Below are 25,426 nucleotides of genomic sequence, written 5' to 3'. Positions count from 1 at the left end.
TTGTGTTGTATTTTATCGAATGCCTTTTCTGCATCGATGGATAAGATCATGTGGTTTTTGTTCTTTGTTTTGTTGATATGGTGTAGTACATTAACCATTTTACGTATGTTGAACCATCCATGAGATTCTGGGATGAATCCCACTTGATCATGATGTATTATTTTTTTAATATGTTCTTGTATTCGATTTGCTAGTATTTTTTTTTTTCTGTATTTTTCTGAAGCCGGAAACGGGGAAAGACAGTCAGACAGACTCCCGCATGCGCCCGACCGGGATCCACCCGGCACGCCCACCAGGGGGTGACACTCCGCCCACCAGGGGGCGATGCTCTGCCCCTCTGGGGCGTTGCTCTGTTGCGACCAGAGCCACTTCAGCGCCTGGGGCAGAGGCCGAAGAGCCATCCCCAGCGCCCAGGCCATCTTTGCTCCAGTGGAGCCTCGGCTGCGGGAGGGGAAGAGAGAGACAGAGAGGAAGGAGAGGGGGAGAGGTGGAGAAGCAGATGGGCGCTTGTCCTGTGTGCCCTGGCCAGGAATTGAACCCGGGACTTCTGCACGCCAGGCCGATGCTCTACCACTGAGCCAACCGGCCAGGGCTGATTTGTTAGTATTTTGTTTAGTATTTTAGCATCAGTATTCATTAGAGATATTAGTCTGTAGTTTTCTTTTTTTTGTGCCGTCCTTGCCAGGTTTTGGTATGAGGGTTATGTTGACCTCATAAAATGTGTTTGGAAGTATTGCTTCTTCTTCAATTTTTTGGAAGACTTTGAATAGAATAGGAACCAAGTCTTCTTTGAATGTTTGATAGAATTCACTAGTATAACTGTCTAAGCCTGGACTTTTATTTTTGGGGAGGTTTTTAATAGTTTTTTCTATTTCCTCCCTGCCAATTGGTCTGTTTAGGCTTTCTGCTTCTTCATGACTCAGTCTAGGAAGGTTGTATTGTTCTAGGAATTTATCCATTTCTTTTAGATTGTTGAATTTGGTGGCCTATAGTTTTTTTGTAGTATTCTACAGTAATTCTTTGTATATCTATGATTTCTGTGGTGATTTCTCCTCTTTCATTTTGGATTTTGTTTATATGAGTCCTTTCTCTTTTTTCCTTGGTAAATTTTGCCAAGGGTTTGTCAATTTTGTTGATCTTTTCAAAGAACCAGCTCCTTGTTCTATTAATTTTTTCTATAGTTTTTCTGTTCTCTATTTCATTTATTTCTGCTCTGATTTTTATTATTTCCTTTCTTTGGCTGGTTTTGGGTTGTCTTTGTTCTTCTTTTGCTAGTTTCTTTTTTTTTTTTTTTTGTATTTTTCTGAAGCTGGAAACGGGGAGAGACAGTCAGACAGACTCCCGCATGTGCCTGACCAGGATCCACCCGGCACGCCCACCAGGGGGCGACGCTCTGCCCACCAGGGGGCGATGCTCTGCCCATCCGGGGCGTCACTATGTCACTACCAGAGCCACTCTAGCGCCTGAGGCAGAGGCCACAGAGTCATCCCCAGCGCCCGGGCCATCTTTGCTCCAATGGAGCCTTGGCTGCAGGAGGGGAAGAGAGAGACAGAGAGGAAGGAGAGGGGGAGGGGTGGAGAAGCAGATGGGCGCTTCTCCTGTGTGCCCTGGCTGGGAATCAAACCCGGGACTTCTGCACGCCAGGCCGACACTCTACCACTGAGCCAACTGGCCAGGGCCTTTTTCTAGTTTCTTAAGCTGTGAAGTTAAGTGGTTTACTTGGGCTCTCTATTGTTTGTTCGTATAATCCTGAAGTGATATGAACTTCCCTCTTTTTACTGCTTTTGCTGCATCCCATAGATTCTGATATGTCGTATTGTCATTTTCATTTGTCTGTATATATCTTTTGATCTCTGCACTTATTTCTTATTTGACCCATTCATTTTTTTAAAGTATGTTGTTTAGTTTCCACATTTTTGTGGGGTTTCTTCTCTCTTTTTTGCAGTTGAATTCTAGTTTCAAGGCTTTATAATCAGAAAATATGCTTGGTACAATTTAGATTTTTCTGAATTTGCTGATGTTATTTTTGTGGCCCAACATATGGTCAATTCTTGAGAATGTTCCATGTACACTAGAGAAAAATGTATACTCTGTTGCTTTGGGATGAAATGTCCTGTAAATGTCTATCATATACAGTTGCTCTAGTGTTTCATTTAAGGCCAATATATCTTTATTGATTTTCTGTTTGGATGAACGATCTAGAGCCATCAGCGGTGTATTGAGGTCTCCAAGTATTATTGTGTTTTTGTCAGTTTTTGTTTTTAGGCCAATAAGTAGCTGTCTTATATATTTTGGTGCTACTTGGTTTGGTGCATATATATAAGGTCTACTGGAAAGTTCTGTCCGTTTTTGGAATAAAACAAAATACAAATTTTTCTTACCATCAATAAACTTTATTAAATAATGTAATTGCCATTATTATTAATGATTTCTTGCCAGCGTGAGGGCAATTTGTATATCCCATTTTTGAAAAATGTTTTATCTTTTTATGCGAAAAATTGAACCAGTGCTTGTTTGATATCTTCTTCATTTTTGAATTTTTTGCTCTTCAAAATATTTTGTAAGGACAAAAAAAGTGATAGTTGGAGGGTGCTAAGTCCGAGGAATATGGTAGATGTGACGGACATGCTTCTGTAGCATTTCTTCTTTGTTGAAATTTGTAAAAATTACAGTGGCGTAAATGAACTTTATCAGTAGCCATGGGCACACTATCGCTTCACACATAAGACTAACGTGAATCAACTTTGTTTTAGCTAAGTCAGTATGTAATACATTAAGTGATAAAAATAGAGAGGCACACATGCGCCAAATAAACGTGCTTACGTGTCGAAACTTGTTGTCATAGAAACGGACAGAACTTTCCGGTAGACCTTAAGAATTGTTATGTTTCTTGATTCAGTGTCCCCTTAATCATTATGAAATGACCATTTTTGTCTCTGAGTACTTTTGCTGTCTTGTAGACAGCATTATTAGATATGAGTATTGCTACACCTGCTATTTTTTGGATGTTTTTTGCTTGGAGTATTGTTTTCCAGCCTTTCACTTTGAATTTGTTTTTATCCTTGTTGCTTAGATGTGTTTCTTGTAGGCAGCATATAGTTGGATTTTCTTTTTTAATCCATTCTGCCACTCTGTGTCTTTTTATTGGTGAGTTTAATCCATTTACATTTAGTGTAATTATTGACACTTGTGGGTTCCCTATTGCCATTTTATAAATTTCTTTGTTTTTTATTTTTTTATTTTTATTTTTCTGAAGTTAGAAACAGGGAGTTCAGTCAGACAGACTCCCTCATGTGCCCGACCGGGATCCACCTGGCACACCCAGCAGGGGGTGATGCTCTGCCCATCTGGGGCATCGCTCTGTTGCGACCAAAGCCATTCTAGCGCCTGAGGCAGAGGCCACAGAGCCATCCTCAGCGCCCGGGCCAAATTTGCTCCAATGGAGCCTTGGCTGTGGGAGGGGAAGAGAGAGACAGAGAGGAAGGAGAGGGGGAGGGGTGGAGAAGCAGATGGGTGCTTCTCCTGTGTGCCCTGGCCGGGAATCAAACCCAGGACTCCTGCACGCCAGGCCAATGCTCTACCACTGAGCCAACCAGCCAGGGCTAAATTTCTTTCTGTTAGTTTTCTATCTTGTTTTATTCTTCTCTTTTGTTTTTCTATCATTTGTTTTTGTTTGGCTGTATTCCATACTTCTTTCCTCTGTTGCTACCTTTTTTAAGTCATGTGCTTCTGTAGAGGTTTTTTCAATGGTGGTTACCATTAAGTAATGAAAAGAGTACCTACCATGTTCATTGTAGTACACTATCTTATGAGTGCTTCTGCACTCCATCGTCCTTTGCTACTATTAATCTCCGTCCTCTCCTTTTTTTTTTTTGTTTTTGTTGTCACAGTTTAAATTTGGTTTTATTGTGTCCTTGGTGGAGCTTTTACTTGTGGTTTTGATTTGTTTTGTTCTTTGTATCTGGTTGGAAAACCCTCTTTAGTATTTCCTGGATTGGGAGTTTTCTGATGATAAATTCCCTCATCTTTTCTATATCTGTGAATGTTTTTATTTCTCCTTCGTATTTGAAGGATAGCTTTGATGGGTATAGTATTCTTGGCTGAAAGTTCCTCTCTTTCAGGAGTTTAAATATTTGGGTCCACTCTGTTCTAGCTTGTAGAGTTTCTGTTGAGAAATCTGATGATAATGTAATGGGCCTTCCTTTATATGTTGTATTCTTCTTTTCCCTGGCTGCCTTGAGAATTTTTTCTTTGTCATTGGTTTGTGCCAATTTCATTATGATATGCCTTGGAGTAGGTTTGTTAGGGTTAAGAAAACTCGGTGTTCTGTTTCTTTTTGAGTTTGAGGCTTTAATTCTTTCCACAGGCTTGGGAAGTTCTCGTCTATTATTTGTTTGAATATGTTCTCCATTCCATTTTCTTTCTCTTCTCCCTCTGATATACCTATTATTCTTATGTTAGTCATTTTGATGGAGTCAGACAATTCCTGTAGGGCTTTCTCATTTTTAAAAATTTTTTAAGTCTCTCTCTTCTCTCTGTTGTACCTCAAGTTGCTTGTCCTCTATGTCACTAATCCTACCTTCTATTTGACCTGTTCTAAGAGCTAAGCTTGTTACCTTGTTTTTCAGTTCATGAATTGAGTTTTTCATCTCTGTTTGATTTGTTTTTATAGTTTCAATTTCCTTGGTAATGTATTCTTTGTGTTCATTGAGTTGTTTTCTGAGCTCCCTAAATTGCCTTTCTGTGTTTTCTTGTATATCTCTGAGTATTTTTAGGATTGCTATTTTAAATTTCCTGTCATTTAGCTCCAAGGTTTCTAATATATTAAATTTTTTCTCCATAGATTTTTCCTCATCTATCTGTACTACATCTCTGTATTTTGTATCCATGATATTCAATTTCCTTTTCTGTAATGGCATCTGAGGGTGGTTTTGTTGATAGCACTAATGAGAACTAATAAAGAATAAAAAGTAAAAAAAAGAAAAAATGGAAAAAAAGAAAATTTATTATTTCCCTTTTTTTTCTTCTCTGCCCTCCTCCTTGAGAAAATATGATGAACTGTGAATTATATTGTGCTAAATGGAACAAAAACTACCAATAACGGAGGGCCTGTGTTGGGGAGAAGTGATAAAGGGGCAAAAAAAGAGGTAGGGACCCACAAAATGCAAAAGAGGAAAAAATTTGGGTCAAGAATAAAATGATTTGCTTGTAATTGATGGTCGACTAAGAGATATAATGAGAAGGATAAGAGGGAAACAGGAAAAAGGAAAAAAAAATTACTACTGTATTAAGTGGAGCAAAAACTAGATAGAATGGAGAGCTGGGGTTGAGGGGAATGCTAATGAGTTAAAAAGTGAAGTAAAAAGCACCCAAAATGCCACAGAGAAAAAATTTGAGTCCCAAATAAAATAATTTGTTTGTGATTGAGGATTGAATGAGAGGAAAAGTAAAGGAGAAAAGAAGAAACTAATAGGGAGAAAAAAGAAAAAGGGCAAAAGGAAAAGAAGAGAAAAGAACAAAAAGAGAGAGAGAGAGTTAAGGGTTTTGGAGTGTAACCCTCATGGAGAGTAAGGAAGAAGAAAAGAAAGAAAGTGGGAAATATAACACTTATGAGTAGTGTAGTTCAAGAAGAGGAAAGAATAAGATGGGCAGAAATAAAAGGATCAAGGTGGAAGAATACAAATAATAATAAAGACAGGAAGATGAAAGAAACAAAAAAAATGGAAAAAGTTATAAAGTCTGTGGATTTTTCTTGATTTTGAGAGGTTATCTTCTTCCTTTTTCTTTCCTCTCCCTCTTCCTGGTCGGTGACTCTGTACTCCAGGCTCTGCCCCTGTGGCATGCTTAGGTAGGGATTTGCAGTTGATGAGACTCTACGGCGATGTCATATATTAGGCTTCAGTCTTGTTGGTAGTCGAGGCTTGTTAGCATTTGCAGGCTCCGACAGTGAGAGAGTCCGTTTTCCTGGAGCCTCTCTCCTAGTCTCTCCTTCCTGAATTAGCAGCCTGATGATCCAGCTATGAGGTTGCCGCTGCCGCTGCCTCTGCCTGGAGAGTAAGAGGCTCAAAGGGCTGGCAAATCCCCACTCTATCCCCACTCAGCACAGGGCTCTGGGTAAGGCTCTGTCAGTCAGAGCCACCAGCGTAATCAGGCAGGGCTGGGAGCCAGTTGCTCTCTAGGTGCCTTTCTATGAGCCTCCAAGCATGTCCAGTATGCCTCAGTACTCTGTGGGACCACTCTCCCCAGACTTTTTGCACTTTCTAACCTGTATTGGCTGGAAAGAAGATGCCCTAGTCGCTGCCTGCAGAACAGAAGGTCTTAAAAGCTGCCAAATCCCTCTTTTTAACATATAGCCCTGAGTATGAAAGCTCTGCCAATCAGAAGTTGCCCCCACCCCTACGTGCATAGCAAGAGACACTAAAAGATATCACACCTCTTGTCTTAGATCGCTGAACTGAGAGAGATCTTGTCAGTTAGAGCCTCATAGGTCAGTTGGGAGGTGAGCAAACTGTGGGTTATGCTAATTTTAGCGATTGGATCTGCAGATCTGCTTCAGAGACAGACTGCAAACTGCTTGCGCTCCCCTCCCCCTAACGCTTTCGTATCATTTTCTTCCCGGAGATGTTAGCTTGAATGGCTGGGTGAGGCGCCTGCCTGCCCAGAGAAGTTCGGGCGTAGGGAAGTTCACTTTCTTGCACTCCCCGCGCACTGCTGTTTAGGGTGCAGGGACCACACAAGACTCTGGTCGCAGCCCACGCAAAGGCCTCTGACCCTGCCCCTCTGTCCAGGAACACAGGCACCCACTCCCGGGGCGCTAGGAGGAACCTCTCGCACACTATCTGTGCTCGCGGACCAGGATATCAGGGCTAATGGCGGCTGCTGCTCGCCCGCCCGTCTTTGCCGGGTCCGGCCCGGGCGTTAGCTCGTGTTGGCTGAAGTTGCCGCAGGCACACTCTTTCCATGGCTTGCACGTCTGTGCCACAGCCTGGCTCCCTCCACACCCTTAGCCCTCTATCTCAGTTCCAAGTGAAAGCAGCCCTTGCTCAGGTTAGTGAGGAAGGCGGAGTGTTCCTTTCTTCGTCTTATTTCCTTCAGGGTTGATTATATATTTAGTCAATTTTTCGCTCGATCATACCTTCGTTTTCAGTGTGTGGGACTTCCAGACGCTCCAAGGATAGATTTTTCTGTCTCTGGTTGAAGAACTTGTTGAAATTTGGGGGAGATTTATCGGTAGCGCTCCTCATGGTGCCATTTCTCTGACGTCACCAATTCCTTTTTAGTTATTACGTAATTTGTAATTTGTATGTTGATATTTTGTGGAGTGTCAATACTCTCTTGACAACCATGATTTTAGCAACCACTATTGATCTTTACCTGAATCATTATTACTTGGCTGAAGTGAAAGTCTTGGTTTCTCTGATTTCATAATTACTTCTATATTTATATACTGATATTCTTCAATAAAAAGACTTTTTTTGCTACAACCACTCCTTTTTTTCTCTATTTATGGAAATATTTCTGATAACATCATCATTAGTATTAAACTATTTAATATACCATCATGGATTTATGGATTTTTTTTCAAACTCATTGTTTCAAATGTATACATTGTCTCAAGTTAAATAGAGATCTGTATTGTTCCTATAGATTGCTATTACAAATAATCTGCAGTAAACAACATTGTACATAATCTGTTTCATATTTGTGGAGGTGTATTTTCAGGGACCGACCTAAATATTTGAATCTCTTTCTGGAAACCTATTGCAATTTATTTAAATTTTGATATGTCTAAAAATTCTATTGAAACTATTTGCAGCTTGATCTGTGAATTTTATATGCATTATTATCTAAAATTGATTTTAAAAAAAGCAACTATATATGTAACCCTACAATCACCAGTTTGTTTTTCTCCATAATAAAATGTCCTTCAAAAAATCCTCATAGGTTCATGTGAACTGAGGGAATTCATGTGGGCCTTCCCAACATGAGATTTGTTTCACGTTCAGAAAGCTGTGGTTTGGCTTTAATGTGGGAGGACCCAGTTCTTTCTCATTATTCAGACAGAGACTCAAAAAGACAGAGCTTCATGATAAGAATGTTCTTGTGGGGCTCTGACAGATGATTGACATACCTGTCAGTTTAGTTGATAAGAGGCATAGCCGACAAAAGCTAATTATAATGTTCTGTTTTTTAAAGGCATAGTGCAGCTGCCAGGGAAGGTGTTTACAGCCTCACCAAAACCTTAGCTTTGGAATGGGCCAGAAGTGGAATAAGGATCAACTGTGTTGCCCCTGTAAGTAAATGTTGTGTATGAACAAATTGTGTTCTTCTGATTCCATTTCTGCCGTTGATAGAGGAATTGTCACTATGCATATATACTAGAAAAGATTGGCTTCTGAAAGTAGATCAGAAGAAGCATTTATTGATTTACAAGTATTTATTCTGTGACTTGATTGTTAAAGTTAAAAGCCAGTGATTCTCAATCCTGGCTGTATATTAAAAATATCTGTGAAATATATTTGAAATAGTGATGTATAAGTTTAGCTCCAAACTATAAAATCCAGGCATCAATATTTGTAAAAGCCACCCAAAAAAATTCAAATGCAGAGTAAAGATTGAAAATCAGTGCTTTAAAGAGTAAATTCTTCTGGCCTGACCAGGCAGTGGTGCAGTGGGTAGTTTCAGACTGGAGTGCAGAGGACCTTGGTTCAAAACCCCGAAGTTGCCAGCTTGAGCGTGGGCTCATCTGGCTTGAGCACAAGCTCACCGGCTTGAGTGCAGTGTGCATGGGATCGTAGACATGACCTCATGGTCCGTGGCTTGAGCCCTAAGGTCTCTGGCTTGAAGCCCCACGTTGTTGGCTTGAGGCCAAGGTCACTGCCTTGAGCAAGGTGTCACTCGCTCTGCTGTAGCCCCTGCACATATGAGAAAGTATTCAATGAACAACTAAGGTGCCACACCAAATAATTGATACTTCTCATCTGTCTCCCTTCCGATCTGTCTTTCCTATCTGTCACTCTGTCTCTGTGAAATAAATAAATAAATAAGTTTTTCCAGATTATTATTTTATTTCTTGTTTTATCATGAATCCTTTATTAGGAGTGAGAGAAACTTAAAATCAAACTTTTAGGAAAAAACTTCTAGTTAGACATCAACTAGAACTCAAAAGGAAATTTCCTGAATCCTAATGTAAGTGAACAGGGGAGAAAAATCATAATGTCTTCAACTGCAAAAACTATCGCTTTAGTAAGATACAGCTTAAACCTCCATGAATATTACATATTGGCCATGTGCTGAGACCTTAAACGAAACATCTCAATGTGCAAAACTCAGCTCTAATGAACTTCTCTGTCATTGCTAAGATAGAAATCATTTGCAATCTGAAATTCTATATATCTGTGGAATATTATTTATAATTCCATATTTGGTTTAGAGATAATTGTTATCCATGCTACTCAGTGGGAACTAAGCGTGAACTGACTTGTTGATGTGAGTAGAAAACCTCATATTTAACAAATTGCAGGTTCTCAGCCGGAATCTTCATTTCCCTTCAGTCTTTCATGGCTATACCCATATACAAATATTCAAAGATAAATTAAGTATAGTTCCATTCTTAATTCTGATACTTTTGAATACTGGCTCCAAAAATGCTTTTTCTGAAAACCTACGGTGGTATGTTAGTATTATAAGCACCTAACTAAAGTCATGTTTTTCCTCCTGAGATGTTTTCAAGTTTAATACTTAATAGATTTCATCCTCTTTAAATGAAAGGTTAGTAATTGCTTAATTGGAAAGTAGTATATCACCCAGTATCCTTTGGAGTAAGTAATACCACCAAATGTCATCTTCTTTTTACACCTGCTATTTCTCTCCTCCTCCTCATAACTTCTTGTGTCGTGTTGAGCCAATGACAAATAGATTTATCCTGTGTGGTACAATTTTTGAGTCATTTATTTGGCTTTGTAAACCCATGAAAGCTATGTAAAAGAAAGTTTTAAAGAATTAAAATTTTAGCCTGAACTGTGGTGGCACAATGAACGGTGCGTTGACTTGGAATGCCGTGGTCACCTGTTTGAGACCCGGGCTTGCCAGTTCTGGGCACATGTGGGAGTTGATGCTTCATGCTCCTCCCTCCTTCTCTCTCTCTCTCTTTTTCTTTTTTTCTCCTCTCTCTAAAATGAATTAATAAAATCTTTTTAAAAAATTTTTACTTTAAAATTTTAGTTTGTTTACATTGGATTCAAATGTTTCACGTCATATTTTGCTTTTGGTGAAAAGCCATGGAAATACTGCATTTCTGGAGTGTCACATAACCATAACCCAGTCTTGTGTTGTTAAAGAGAGAAGCACAGTGGAGGATAAAATAGTCTCTTGTCTCATTGTTCCCAGTTAAGAGCCTCCCTAATCTACTCATAGAATTATGCTTTCAGAAACCAAGTCTTTATGAAAAAATCCAGGGCTTCAACGTTTAATAAGGAAGGGGAGGTCACAAACTGAGCATTCTGATCATCCATTTGTAGAAGTGGTTGACTGAATTTCTTTGACAATATTGAGAATAATTTACATTAGAGATGTTAACTTTCCTATTAAAGTTAAACCATGTAATTTTTGGTGTTGGTTGATAGACTGCCTTGATGTCTTTACAAGTAAAATTTAATCTTATGCGCTTTATTTTGCTCCTGTTTTATATCGAAACATAGGGAACCATTTATTCGCAGACTGCTTTTGGCAACTATACTCATTTGTCAAATGAGGTAATTGGCAAGTCTATTCAGGCCATCCCAGCTAAAAGACTTGGAGTTCCTGAGGAGGTAATGTATATTTCTAACATTGATTGGAATTACTTTATTTCATACTTTGGAACTTAGGAACATTTTGGTGTCTTTTATACATAGCGGGGTTGGCTGATAGAGGTGATTGCTCCCACTGCCACCAAACTGGTTCCCTGGGCTTTCTGGCTCTTGGGGAATATCCTGGTTGGGCTTTGAATACGCACAGTAGTCTTTATTCAGGATCAAGTGCAGTGTGAATTAAGGACAGCATGCTTTCATTGTTTTGTTGTACTTTTCAGCTGCCTTATTTTATCACATGCCATTGTTGGTATATAGGACCTTCATGAAGTAAGCCAGGCAATTATGGCATTAGGTCATTCCAGACACAACTTCTGTAGGGTGTCCAGATTTAAGTATGGAAAAAAATCAATGGCTATCTTAAATGTTAGTTGTATCGGTCTTAAAATCTATTTTTAAAACAATGAATATCTTTTCCACAATAATAATAAAAACTAAAATACCTGGAGTAAACTTAGTTGTGAATGAAAAATGTTTTCTTACTGAAGACCAGGAGAAAACCCCTAGAATAGAGACATACATAGCCTATATAGTTCAATGGAGAGAATCAATGTTATGAAAGTCAAGTTTCTCTAAATTAATGTCTATATTGAATACATTTTTGGAATTTAACACATTGATTACAAAGTTTGTCTAGATAGAAAAATATTTATACAAAAAACAGTCAAAAATGTTTTGAAAAAAAAAATAATAGGGGGTTTGGGCTTTCCGATATCAAAACATACTGTAATGTTATACTTATTTACAATGTCTGGTACTTGTACTGAAATAGATTAAAGTCAGTGGAGTACAATGGACTCTTGTATCAGTACCGTGTATATACGGGAGTTGATAGGATAAAAGTAGCATTTCAAACCTATGGTGAATGAATAGACCATTTAGCAAAAGTCTTGCAGCAATGAGCTGTTCAGCTAGAGGTAAATAAGATCATTCTTTCTCATCACATACAACACAATTCTCAGCTACAGTAAAGTGCTAAATATGAAGGCAAAACTATAAAACTCTTGAAGAAAATGTGATCCAATTCCTGGAACTATCTTTCAGTATCAGTTTGATATTTATCTTTGTAGGAAATTACTATACATACAAAAGATTATATTTATTGACATTTTTTTACATACACGAGATCCTACTCTATGTTCCTTTTTGCAACTTGCTATTAATATGCCATTATATATTTAATTAGATCCTATTGTTGCAATTTAGGTTTTATTTACATTTTGGATATGGTAGTAATTCTGTTCTGAATGTTGTCCTGTTGCAGGACGTGACACCCGATGGAGGATACCAAGAGACGCTCAGACAATTTAATAGAGGAAGGAGAATTTATTAGTTGCCGGAGGAGCACATGGAGTTAGTAGCACCAAAGCACGAACTCCCTGAATTAGATTTTCTTACAGGTTTTATACCTTTACAGTGTCCATGCAGGGGACTTGTGATTCCTTTGTTTAAGGCAGGGGTAGTCAACCTTTTTATACCTACCGCCCACTTTTGTATCTCTGTCAGTAGTAAAATTTCCTAACCACCCACTGGTTCCACAGTTATGGTGATTTATAAAGTAGGGAAGTAACTTTACTTTATAAAATTTATAAAGCAGAGTTACAACAAGTTAAAGCATATAATAAGAATTACTTACCAAGTACTTTATATCGGATTTTCGCTAAGTTTGGCAGAATGAATCTTTATAAAACAACTTACTATAGTTAAATCTATCTTTTTATACTCTGGTTGCTCCGCTACCACCCACTATGAAAGCTGGAATGCCCACTAGTGGGCGGTAGGGACCAGGTTGACAACCACTGGTTTAAGGTTTCTCAAGACTCAAGGAGCCTGACCAGGCGGTGGCACAGTGGATAGAGCATTGGACTGGGATGCAGAGGACCCAGGTTCGAGACCCCGAGGTTGACAGCTTGAACGCAGACTTATCTGGTGTGAGCAAAAGGTCACCAGCTTGGACCCAAGGTCGCTGGCTCGAGCAAGGGATTATTCGGTCTGCTGAAGGCCCGCAGTCAAGACAAATATGAGAAAGCAATCAATGAACAACTAAGGTCTCGCAATGAAAAACTGATGATTGATGCTTCTCATCGCTCTCCGTTCCTATCTATCTATCCCTCTCTCTCTGACTCTCTCTCTCTGTCCCTGTAAAAAAAAAAAAACTCAAGGAGAGGGGAGGGAGAGTTTCAGTGGGGTCAGCAAGCGGACCACTGGTCATACCTCCACACTGATCTTGTTTTTCTCGCTTTGTGTTACAAGTGGCTCCAGGCAACCATTTGGAGAACTATGGGATATAGTTAATCTATAACTGGCTGACTCAGTTATCTCTGCTGGCTCCTTTCCCTTGTATTCTTCTGATTTCTCCCCTCACAAGGGAGAAAGGAGGCTTGCTCCCTCCTCAGTCCAGTGTAGTCATGTACTCTTATGTGAGGAGATGACTTTCTAGGAGTGGAGTTCTTGTACTACAAGAGATTTGCATATCAAATTATAGAACATACTGTTCAAACAAACACTTAATGAGCTATTTCAGGTGAGGTATTTGGACAGTTATTTTGAAAATTAAGAGGGGTTTTAAAGGATTTGAATTAAGGGAATGATAGGATTATAATTTTATTTGAACAAAACATTCCCCTTGTTTATGCAAATAATACTATCTGTATTTACTGCATTAGAAATGAAAATTGAGAAATTTAAGAAAGATATATTAATTTATTTTAAAATAATAGTAATAAAATATTACATGTTAATATAAGTACTAATATTTTTCATGAAAAATGACATTTTCAAAAACATTTTTTTTATATTTGTTTTACATTTTACAAATCTTTTTAATAAATGGCTTATTAGAATACAGCTGGACTTTCATATCTGCCTCTATGTTCCATCTCTGCACTGCGTTGTTTTAGTTAAAACCTATGAAGAAAGTCTGGCTTCCTGAATGTGTCCAGTTGGAAATGGAGGAGCATTTTCATGGGCCCTTCATCCCTTCATAATTGTGGATAGAGCATTGGTTCGGGATGCTGAGGTCCCTGGTTCAAATCCCCAGGTTCCCAGCTAGAGAGTGGGCTTGCCAGCTTGGACCAGGGTTGCCAGCTTGAGTGTGGGGTCATTGACATGATCTCAGGGTTGTTGGCTTGAAGGTCAAAGTCCCTGGCTTGAGCCCACTGTCACTGGATCGAAGGTCAAGGGTATTGGCTTCCTGTTACTTTCTCTCTTAAAAAAAAAAAGTGGCAGCAGTTTTTAAAGTTTAGTCACAGTGTATAACCTGGAACCATGTCAGTGAATATTTTGTACTTTGGTACATTAAAATCCATTGGTCCTTTTTGCAGTTTTTCTGGGTTTTTGACCTGTACATGATTTTGTAATATCAGGCATCGAGCTTTTGGAAAAAAAAGTGGTTCACTGAGTTATGTAGATCTTCTAAGGTTAACATAGATTTTAAGTGTTGGCATACAATATTAAAAAAAACACATTTGTAACTATCACCACCAATCTGTTTAGAAAAATCTTTTAAGTATTAAAAAATTGTCAAGCTCATGGTGACAAGTACAATTTTTCCAAAATTGTGGTTTTTACCCAAAAGCTCTAATTTTATTATTGATAACAAATGCTGTCATTTGTTAATTTAATTTTTTTTTATTTACTGATTTTAGTGAGAGAGGCAGGGAGAGAGAGAGAGAGAGAGAAAGAGGAACATCAGTCTGTTCCTGTATATGCCCTGACTGGGGATTGAACTGGCAACCTCTGTGCTTCGACATGACACTCTTAACCAACTGAGCTATCGGGCCAGGGCTCTCACTTGTTTTTCTTTGAATTAACACCCTCACTGTGTTCATTTCTGTTTATCTTTAGATTTTTTTTATTAATTAGTTGCATCACTTTAGTTGTTCACGCATTGCTTCTCATATGTGCCTTGACCAGTGGGTTCTGGCTGAGCCAGTGACCCCTTGATTAAGCCAGTGACTTTTGGCTTAAGGCAGGTACCTTAGGATCATGTCGATGATCCTTTGCTCAAGCCAGCAAGCCCACACTAAAGCCGTCAACCTCAGGATTTCAAACCAGAGACCTTAGCATACGGGGTCGACACTCTATCCATTGTGGTACCATTGATCAAGCTCACTGTGGTCATTTTTGAAAAATATCTGCCAAATATCAAAATAACTGTACTTTTTTTCTTTCAAGTAAAAAAATGGTGTTTCAGTTCACAACTCAACCACACATCCTTTTCTGTGATGTAAACAACTATACTCTAGATGCATCAGGAGAGCTTAATGTGTAATTAAGAGCTTCCTCTTTCATCATGCAGGATATTGAAAAGGTGTAGACTCAGTGACCGAGATTAACACAATTAATCATTTCTACTGCTTCACCAAGGACATTCCGTAGAGAAACAGGATCTCCCCCCACGGCCTCCCATGAGTACCTGCCGGTGAAGAATACAATGTCTAGGCATATAAGGATCGCTAGGTCAGTTTTGTGTTCCTGCCGTGACTCATGCTGAGGCTCCAACAGTCTTTCCACCATTGTTTTGGCACCATTAGTACACATGTCAACAAAGTAAAAACAACAAATAAGGACTTTGTATTATTTTGAAAGTGGCTTTGACCTTGCAAATCCCCTGAAAAGGTCTTAGATACACCCAGGGTTTTGCTGATCATGCTTTAACTAATGTAGGTATTATTTTCAGAAAGTCTGGGTGTGAAAGGAACAGAGGTGATGGTAGCTGCCATCACCTCTGGTATTATTTTCAGAAAGTCTGGGTGTGAAAGGAACAGAGGTGAGATGCAGGATAAAGCCAGGCTTCTGCCTGGCTATGTTCTAGCATTCCTGGGTCATGTTTCCAAGATATTCTGATTGCCCCAGCTAATCACCCATGTCCCATTTTGGGCAGGATTTTCACACTAGGCCTTGGACCTGACTGCTTAACAGTGAGTTAGTTACCTTCTTTTAAGTGATGGACCCTGGGGTAGTCAGGAGGTTCAGAATGTAGTTGTAGTTTCAAAAGGAAATGCCTTGACCTCTCCTGGTTCCTTTCAATATCTCTCGAACAGGGGATTCAGCATATGGCAGACCCTTCAACTGGCTTGTGAGATCCTACACACTCATGTTTACAAATTAAGCAACTAAGGGCAAATGAAATTCAGTACTTTGCCTAAGGCCATGTTCAGTTCATGGTGTTGGAATTCAAACACAAGCTTAATTTAAAAACCCTTGTTATGTGATCTTTGATAAACAGAACTGAACTTAAACAGGTAACTGAGCTAAAAGAGATAATACCCACAAAGATAGTTTTTTTTTTCTTTATTGATTTTTAGAGAGAGGAGAGAGAGAGGGAGAGAGAAAGAAAAAAGAGGGATGGGAAGGCAGGAAGCATCAAGTCATAGTAGTTGCTTCACATATGTGCCTTGACTGAGCAAGCCCAGGGTTTCGAATAGGCAACCTCAGCATTCCAGGTTGACGCTTTATCCACTGTGCCACCACTGATCAGGCATCACAAAGGTAAAGTTGATGCAAGTTGCTAGTCTCTATAAGTTCTTATTGGTTGATAAAGATCTTATGACTGGCCTTGTATTTCAAATCCTTCTATCAAGTAGATCTCATTAAAACGAAAGCACAACCCCAAATCTATGTGAGAGTGAAAGCAGTCATAAGAGGAAAATTCATAGCATTACAGGCCAATCTCAAATAAACAGTCTTAACTTTACAATATGAGAACTCAAATAAGCAAAACACAGCCCAAAATGAGTAGAAGGAAGGAAATAATAAAGATCAGCAGAAATAAATGAAATTGAGTCTAAAATACTATACAAAAGATCAATGAAACCATGAGATGGTTCTTTGAAAAGATAAAGAAGACTGACAAATCTTTAACCAGATTCATCAAGAAAAAAAGAAAGAGGACCCAAATAAATAAAATCAAAAAAGAAACGGGGAGAAGTAACAAGGGACAGCAAAGAAACACAAGGAATTTTAAGAAAACATTATGAATACCTATATGTCAACAAATTGCAAAATCTGGATGAAATGGATACATTTCTGGAAAGATACAATTTTTCAAAACTGAATTAGTAAATCAGAGAATATGAATAGACCTATTACAAGTAGTGAAATTGAAGCAGTAATTAGGTGGTCAAAATCTAGTGTGTGTTTGACACTTAACAGCACATTGCAGGTCAAACGAGGCATATGGAATGTGTTTTGGTAATGTCATATGGCTTGTGGCCTTTGTTTTAAACAAGTCAGTTTCATCTTAGCTGCTGGGTATAGAAGGATGGAGAGAAAAGTGTGCTTGCCCTCCAGGGTCTAAGAGTCTCAAGGAGGCATAGAGAGGTAAACGACCTTGACTATAGTGCTGTGGACAGGACCAGGACTAGAGTGAGGCAAGCAAGCCAGGGACACAATTTTTTTTTTTAACTGAGAGGAGATAGTGAGACAGATTCCTGCATGTACCCCCACTGAGATCCACCCGGAACCCTTATCTGGAACCAATGCTAAAATCAACTGAGCTATTTTTAACACCTGAGGTTGACATGCTCGAACCAGCTAAGCTATCCTCAGCACCCGGGCCTAATGCTCCAACCAATTGAGCCACTGGCTGCAGGATGGTAAGAGAGAGAGATGGGGAGGAGGAGGAGAGGGAGAGAGCAAATAGTCCCTTCTTTTGTGTACCCTGACTGGGAATTGAACCTGGGATGTTCATACTCTGGGCCGACAGTCTATCCACTGAGCCAACTGACCAGGACCAGTGAATACAAATTAAAAACATGTTCACTTTCAAGGTTGTGCAAGTGTAGGGTCTGCCCTGAAAGAGCACCTCCTTAAATGCTGCACCCTAAACTCAGTAGCCTCACCCAAGTCCCAACCCTGTTTGGGAGCCTCATAAAATGATAGATTCTGGAACTCCAACCACAGAGCTTACCCTTCAGAACATTTCACGTAGGATCTAGCAGTCTGGAGTTTCAATAAGCATCCCTGTGCATTCCAGTGCAGGTGTTGAGGATCACCTTTTAGGAAACTGCCTGTGCCGACAGACTCACGTGAGAGTTTCATTATGTCCTGTGGAATAATTGCTTTGGTTTTGGGAGTTGATGTTGCTGAACTGTTAAGTCAGTTTCGGGGGCCACCATCACAGCCGCCTGGCCCATGCAGGTTCGCATTAGATTCAGACAGATGGTAATGAAACAGTGGAGCCAAGAACTGGTGGGCCATTAGCTTTAATCCTAGCTTGCACCTGGTGGGCAAGTAAAAACACACACTGGGCTCCAAAACCCACTCATTCAGTGCTCACAAAACTACTGACTTACCCGAGTTTCCTAGAATCAAAGCTTTCTAGCTCACCAGACTTATTCACCTCTGTTCCCCATCTCCTTCTCCCTGCACAAACTCTGCACAAACTGGCTTCTCCTTCAACACCCTGCCATCTTGGCTGCTTCTCCTGGCCTCCTCCACGTGGCGTCTCTCTGCTCTCCTCTCTGCTCTCTCCTCTAATACTAATCTCAGGAACCAAGAGAGCAAGCTCCCGGTCTGTCCCACTTTATAGTGCAGAAATCAAAACCTTTAATCCAATATACAAAATAGGGAAGTCTCTGATACAAAGTTCACCCCACATCAAAAAGGTGGGAAAGGCTTAGTCCTAAAACCAAGTCCCAGGCTACAAGAATCCTGCCTGCCCACAGCCCGCCCCAAATACACATTAATATCACCTGGGCGATGGGCTTCCATGTGGGCAGCGCCATCTTTCACAAAGTGAGCATAATATATTTTATCTGCCTAACACTTAACTCATCAGTGAGCTATCTGAATTCTAGCGGATGCACTGGGATTCTGAAGCCCTCTTGTAGAATGCTCCGGTTGTGTGAGTCGCTGGGCTTTGGGCCTCCAGGACCGTAGACTCAACAAACTAGCATGTCATGGTATTGTTTCGAGGTACAATTGCCTGTTTCAGGGACACAAATATAAAAGACGCATGGTGGTGATGAAGTGTAGGGATGTGGTGGCCAATAAAAGGTACAGAAGGAACTGAGTTGTTTGAAATAGAAAGTCAAAATTAAGCCCTGCATTTACTTTGGCTTCACATTGTATAGCTATTTGACACCATTGAAGGCTTCATCCTGTCTTGCTGTTTTCACTTGAATCTCCTACCTGATTTTCATGATGTTCAAATAAAAAAAAGGCAGTTGTCTGTGTACTGTCAGATTATAGTGCTCTTATACTGTGGAATTCACATTGTAGTCACGTGCTCTGAGAAATCTTTACTGAAGATTGGGAAGCAGCCAAAAACGTAACATGTCTGTTCTCCTGTGTGCGTGTGTGTTTTTCCATTTCCAGATCTCCTCCTTGGTGTGTTTCCTGCTGTCTCCAGCAGCGTCCTTTATCACCGGACAGTTGGTGTCCGTGGATGGGGGCCAGTCTCTGTATGGTCAGGTGTATGAAATACCAGGTGAGCAGTCAAGAAATGAGTACATCCTACATTCCAAAGCTACACGCTACATGCTTCTTTGTTCACATCCTTCTAGAGGGGTGGGGGAGGGGAGGATGACTTTGTTTCCACATTTCTAACAAAATTCTGAGATCTACTCTGCTTTGGACCAGTTTATGCAAACGACCATCCTCAACTATGAACATGGCTAGGGGAATGGAGTGCTTTGGTTGACTTAGGTCAGTCAATCATCAGTCATTGGTCTAAGGGAGGTCACTTCCCAGAACCTCATAGAATTCTCAGTGCAGACAGGGTATTGGAAAGAGGGAATGAGGCCTGGATCCTGGGGAGGCAACTATGTGGATGTACCTCGTACGAAGTAAGCATGTTGCTTTAAAATCATCGTTATTAAGGAAGTAATATTTATTGAATGTTTGTAGTATGGCAGGTGCTGTACCTAGGATGTCCCATTTAATTCTCACCATTTTAAGAGACAGATGTGGTTATCCCCTTCATAGAGTAAAGAGAGGCTCAAGAAGAGTAACTTTTCCAAATTTTCAAAAGCTATTAAGTGGCAGAGTTGGGAATTAAATTCAAGATTTTTTTTGAAAGCTATGCTATTTTTCCTAATAATTTCTTTTTTCTTTCAGAGAAAGAGGGTGAACCAGGGAAAATAACAAAGGGGTTTGGTAGAAACAGGGAAGACTTATGAGGTTAATATATTTGCAGATGACATGAGGTTTTTCATTACTTAACAGATCATGACAACTGGCCCGAGGGAGCAGGAGACCTTTCTGTTGTCAAAAGGATGAAAGAGTCTATAATGCATAAAGCCAGTCTCTAAACTAAGAAAACAAGGAGGTATCTGTTGTTCCTAAATGCCTAACATCTTAATACACTTCTGTACTTTATAGAAGTTTGTAATTTGTATGGAAAAGTCACTCTGTGCTTTTCATAATATTGTCAATTTTGCCTATGCAAAAACTATTGCTGAAATTCATGCCTAACCAATACTTTTAGGCCTATGGTTTAAAAAAAAATGTTTTAGTAATGAAAATAAACATTCTTTATGATTATACTTTTTATTTCTAATAAAGTTACTTGAAAAGTGACCATAATTTAAAATTAAAAATAGATATAATTATGATCTTTCAAAAGGTTTAATTGTAAATGTAGGCAATAAATTGTGATACCATTATGATCTGACACTTGAATTATACAGTGAATCATTTTACCTGGCAAATACCTTTGGATCAATAAAAATTCATGATAATTGTCGACATGTGGCTTGTTTTGTTAATGCAGTTGAATTGGTATACACACTCTTGATTGAAAAGAAAAATAATGTTATGTGTAGTATTATTTTGCAGTGATGAGTTGTGTCTTGATTTTTTAAATGAAAAATATTCCCATTTTTAATGAAAAAAATGTTTTTCCTTTTGTATGCAAAAGAATATTGTTAATTTTACACAAATGTATTAGGGTTCAATATTTTGTCTTCAAGTGATCCTTTCTGAAATGCCATTTACACACTACTTTTATCCATTTCTTGCCTTAATCAGGTAAGCTTCTTCAATGGATTCATTCCTTTATGACGTACAGCAGATCTTTTCCTTTATCAGTATCTCTCAGTTCCGAGTACAGTACTTGTATATGATTTACTAAGCTCAGGGGAGGGTTCCCTGAGTCTGCCATTTGACCAGCCCCCAAGGAGGGCTTGTACTTGGATGAGGATAATGAGATGTCAAGGGTACAGCGTTTAAGGAGGTGCTCACTCTTGTGTTTAAGAACATTGCATAGTTGCCTCTGAGAATGAGCACAGCCTTACATTTTGTGTTTGTGCTTGTGTCCACGCAGGACAGAAATCTCACTTTTCTCCTACACAAGAATTTAACAGTGTCTTGTGGACATGGTAATATAGTTAACTAAAAATTGCAAGCCATGTTAGAGGGCAGGGTGTCCCTAACAGAGGCTGGTTAAGAAGACAGAAAAGGTAAGGCTTGCTTTCAAATTACTTGATGTTGATGACTGTTAAGGACCCCTTATATCTCCATAGTGTTGGCATTTGTTCATTTTTGCTTAAAGCTTTGAGCCCGCCCTACATAGCACTAAACTTAGCTGCAATTCCTTATCAAATCTCGTTAGACCATCATTGGCCAGTCCATCATTATCTGTATCCTAGAATCAATTCTCCAGGACTTTTGCAGGTATCATAATAGTGTCTTATCCGTAATGTCCTTTTGCTGTAGAATGACTGTTTCTGATTAGCCATAACAATTTACTCAATAATTTGGAGCCTCAACCATGTGGTCAACATTATGGTGGGAGCTGGGCATGCAGTACTGAAATAAGAATACAGGTATTCATGGACCTTGCCTTCACAGAGCTAGAGAGAGAGAGAGAGAGAAAGAGAGAAAGGGAGAGAGAAACCATTGATCAAGCCATGCAAATTTAAAATTCCCAAATGTTCTAAGTATGAGAGAGGATAAGGTCATGGTGCTATAGGCAAATAACAGAAAGAAAGAAACATCTAGAGGGAAACAAAAACAGTTGTATGATTATTCACGTTAACAGAGTTTGTTGATAAAGCTGGATGTTAAGCCACATCCTGGGGGTGGTCTTTCCTTTGAGGATGGGAGGGTACCGTGGAGGCGGGGCTGGGTGGGCCCCGGGGGTGACGTGGGCTCATGGACCTGCCCACTGCTAAGGTCCGGTGGACTCAGTAACAGTTGTCCTGCTGCAAGGGCACTAAGACTCTCCACGGTCATGGATTCTTTGACAAACGGTGTTAGCTGCCTGGCTGCCAGCTTGCTGCAGAACCAAGTGGCTGTTGTCACCGGTGGGGGCACAGGCATCAGAAAGACCATCGTGACCGAGCTCCTGCATTTGGGTACGTGAGCAGTCCCCTGAACTAGGGACCCTGTGCGAGGAGTCTGTAGGGACACTGGAATCAGGAGCCAGGGGACACTAGCCAGGGTGGGAAAGGTGGAGTTACAAAGCAAATGTTGTAAGGTACCAAAAAGCTGCAAAATTAATATTGATATTTGTGAAGCCAGTATACCCGGCCACCATCACAGCTGCCTGGCCCGTGCAGGTTTGCATTGGATTTGGACAGTTGGTAAAGTAACAACGGAGCAAAAACTGGTGGGACATCATCTTTAATCCTAGCTTGTACCCGGTGGGCAAGTAAAAACACACACTGGGCTCCAAAACCCACTCATTCAGTGCTCACAAAGCTACTGACTTACCCGAGTTTCCTAGAATCAAAGGTTTCTAGCTCACCAGACTTATTTACCCCATCTCCTTCCTTCTCCCTGCACAAACTGCACAAACTGGCTTCTCACTCAGCACTCAATCATCTTGGCTGCTTCTCCTGGTCTCCTCCTTGTGGCCTCTCTCTGCTCTCCTCTCTACTCTCTCCTCTAATGCTAATCTCAGGAACCAAGAGAGCAAGCTCAAACCAAAACCTTTAATCCAATATACAAAATGGGGAAATCTCTAATACAAAGTCACTTATCTGAGACAGGATGGGATTGTACCACCCCACATCAAAAAGGGTGGGAAAGGCTTAGTCCTAAAACCAAGCCCCAGGCTACAAAGATCCTGCCTGCCCACAGCCCGCCCCCAACACACATTAATATCACCTGGGTGAAGGGCTTCCATGTGGGCAGTGCCATCTTTAACAAACTGAGCATAATATATTTTATCTGCCCAACAATATTCTAGGAAGAAAACGTCAGGCTTTTCTGTCCTTTCTTTGGAAAATAGAGGAAAAAGAATGTAGAAGTCTCCTGACTTACAAGGACGACTAGGGTCATTTGGTTTAAAGTTCTCTGAAAGGATTAAGGTTATCTGAGGAACTCCTTTTAGTTTTCAATAAGAAGCAAAATTTACATACCACCCTACATGGATTTTAGCTCTCCCTCCCTTCCTGGAATCCAAGGTTAACATGTACCTCTAGGCCAGGGGTCCCCAAACTACGGCCCGTGGGCCACATGCAGCCCCCTGAGGCCATTTATCCGGCCCCTGCCGCACTTCTGGAAGGGCACCTCTTTCATTGGTGGTCAGTGAGAGGAGCATAGTTCCCACTGAAATATTGGTCAGTTTGTTGATTTAAATTTACTTGTTCTTTATTTTAAATATTGTATTTGTTCCCGTTTTGTTTTTTTTTACTTTAAAATAAGATATGTGCAGTGTGCATAGGAATTTGTTCATAGTTTTTTTTATAGTCCGGCCCTCCAACGGTGTGAGGGACAGTGAACTGGCCCCCTGTGTAAAAAGTTTGGGGACCCCTGCTCTAGGCAAAAGAGGAGAGATAGATACTGAAAGGATTTGTGAATGTCTTTGATTGTATTACCTTGAAAGTTTTAACATTCTTTGAAAATCCCCTAGACCAGGGGTTGGGAATGCATGGTTCGCAAGCCAGATGTGGCTCTTTTGATGGCACCATCTGGCTCGCAGACAAATCTTTAATAAAAATAATAATAACGTTAAAAATATTGTTGGGCAGATAAAATGTATTATGCTCACTTTGTTAAAGATAACACGAGGAAGCCGTCGCCCAGGTGATATTAATGTGTGTTGGGGTGGGCTAAAGGCAGGCAGAATCCTTGTAGCCTGGGGCTTGGTTTTGGGATTAAGCCTTTCCTACCCTTTTTGATGTAGGGCGGTACAATCCTATCATGCCTCAGAGAAGTGACTTTGTATTAAGAGACTTCCCTATTATGTATATTGGATTAAGGGTTTGGATTTCTACACTATAAAATGGGAACGGAGCGGGAGTTTGGCGCTTGGTTCCTGAGGTTAGCATGAGAGAGCGGAGAGAGTAGAGCCAGCAGCTAAAGGAGGCCACGTGGAGGAGGCCAGGAGAAGCAGCCAAGATGGCGGAGTGCTGAGTGAGATGCCAGTTTGTGTAGAGTTTGTATCTGGGATAAGGAAGGAAATGGGGAACTGAGGAGAAGAAGGCTGGTGAGCTAGAAACCTTTGATTCTAGGAAACTCGGATAAGTCAGTGGCTTTGTGAGCACTGAGTGTGACTGGGTTTTGGAGCCCAGTGTGTATTTTTACTTGCCCGCCAGGTGCAAGGTAGGATTAAAGGTTATGGCCCACCAGTTTTTGGCTCCACTGTTTCTTTACCGACTGTCCGAATCCAATGCGAACCTGCATGGGCCAGGCGGCTGTGATAGTGGCCCTGGCCTTGATTACTGGCTTTACAAATATAAAACACTCTCATGTATTACAATCCATTTTCTACCACTCATGTTCATGGTTGCGGGTGGCTGGAGCCAATCACAGCTGTCCTCCGGGAACACCAAATTTTTATTGGATAATGCATAACGTACATGGGTCGTTGTATGGCTCTCAGGGAATTACATTTTAAAATATGTGGCGTTCATGGCTCTCTCAGCCAAAAAGGTTCCCGACCCCTGCCCTAGACAAATGTTATAATCTTGTTAATGATTGTGTCATGCTGTCATGGCCCCCCAACCTGTATTTAGTCAAAGGGTATATAACCAGCCTCTGAAATATACTTGGGGCGCGCAATTTGGGCCTGCTATGCCCCGTGTCAGCCATATACGGCCGGCATATTTAACAAATTTCCTTCAATAAAATTCTTCTAAGTTCATCTGGACTGGATGTCTCTACGTGGACTCGATGAAGTGAGTTACAGTGCCTTTCAGAATCTGGGGTGTGGTACTTTATAACACAAAGAGGTGTCACTGGGGGGCGAGACTCAGACCGCAGGAAGAGAGGGAGTTCTTCCTAAGAAGTTGTAGGAAAGTGGTGGGCGATGAACCACCACTTGTCAGGTAAGGGAACACGTAGGGACAAAACTGCTGTGCCCCAGGTAGTGAATGGGGAGACCTGTGGAAACGTGCAATGGAATTAACCGTGCATGTGCACGGAATATTAATCCATTGTATAGATCTCCTCATGAGTGATTAGGGACCAGGAAGACATCATTTAACTGGGAAAGGCTGTAACATATTTTGAGAGGCTCCCATCATCTAATCTTTCATCTCTTACTATGTTTATTGTTACTTGAGTGAAGGAAGCACATAAAGAAAGAAAACCACAAAGGAGAAAATGGATAAATTTACCCACATGAAAATGTAAATCATTGAATGAAAAACAATGCAAGGAAATTTGAAAGGTGCATGAAG

At 40.3% G+C, this 25,426-nt stretch overlaps 1 protein-coding gene across 1 annotated transcript in view; it reads left to right on the top strand.

Moving 5' to 3' along the window:
- PECR (peroxisomal trans-2-enoyl-CoA reductase) overlaps positions 1-20,543 on the top strand; it is a 53,320-nt gene extending 32,777 nt beyond the window's left edge. The window contains exons 5-8 of the mRNA XM_066345070.1: positions 8,197-8,293; positions 10,701-10,811; positions 19,173-19,284; positions 20,022-20,543. Of these exons, the coding sequence (XP_066201167.1) occupies positions 8,197-8,293; positions 10,701-10,811; positions 19,173-19,284; positions 20,022-20,107 (406 nt within the window). The 3' untranslated portion in view covers positions 20,108-20,543. The remainder of the gene's footprint in view (positions 1-8,196; positions 8,294-10,700; positions 10,812-19,172; positions 19,285-20,021) is intronic.
- Positions 20,544-25,426: the final 4,883 nt, after the last annotated feature.

The sequence above is a fragment of the Saccopteryx leptura genome, chromosome 7 (assembly GCF_036850995.1).
Source record: "Saccopteryx leptura isolate mSacLep1 chromosome 7, mSacLep1_pri_phased_curated, whole genome shotgun sequence".
NCBI classification, from domain to species: domain Eukaryota; kingdom Metazoa; phylum Chordata; class Mammalia; order Chiroptera; family Emballonuridae; genus Saccopteryx; species Saccopteryx leptura.
The sequence above is the reverse complement of the archived record's forward strand: the minus strand, read 5'-3'. Positions and strand labels throughout refer to the sequence as shown.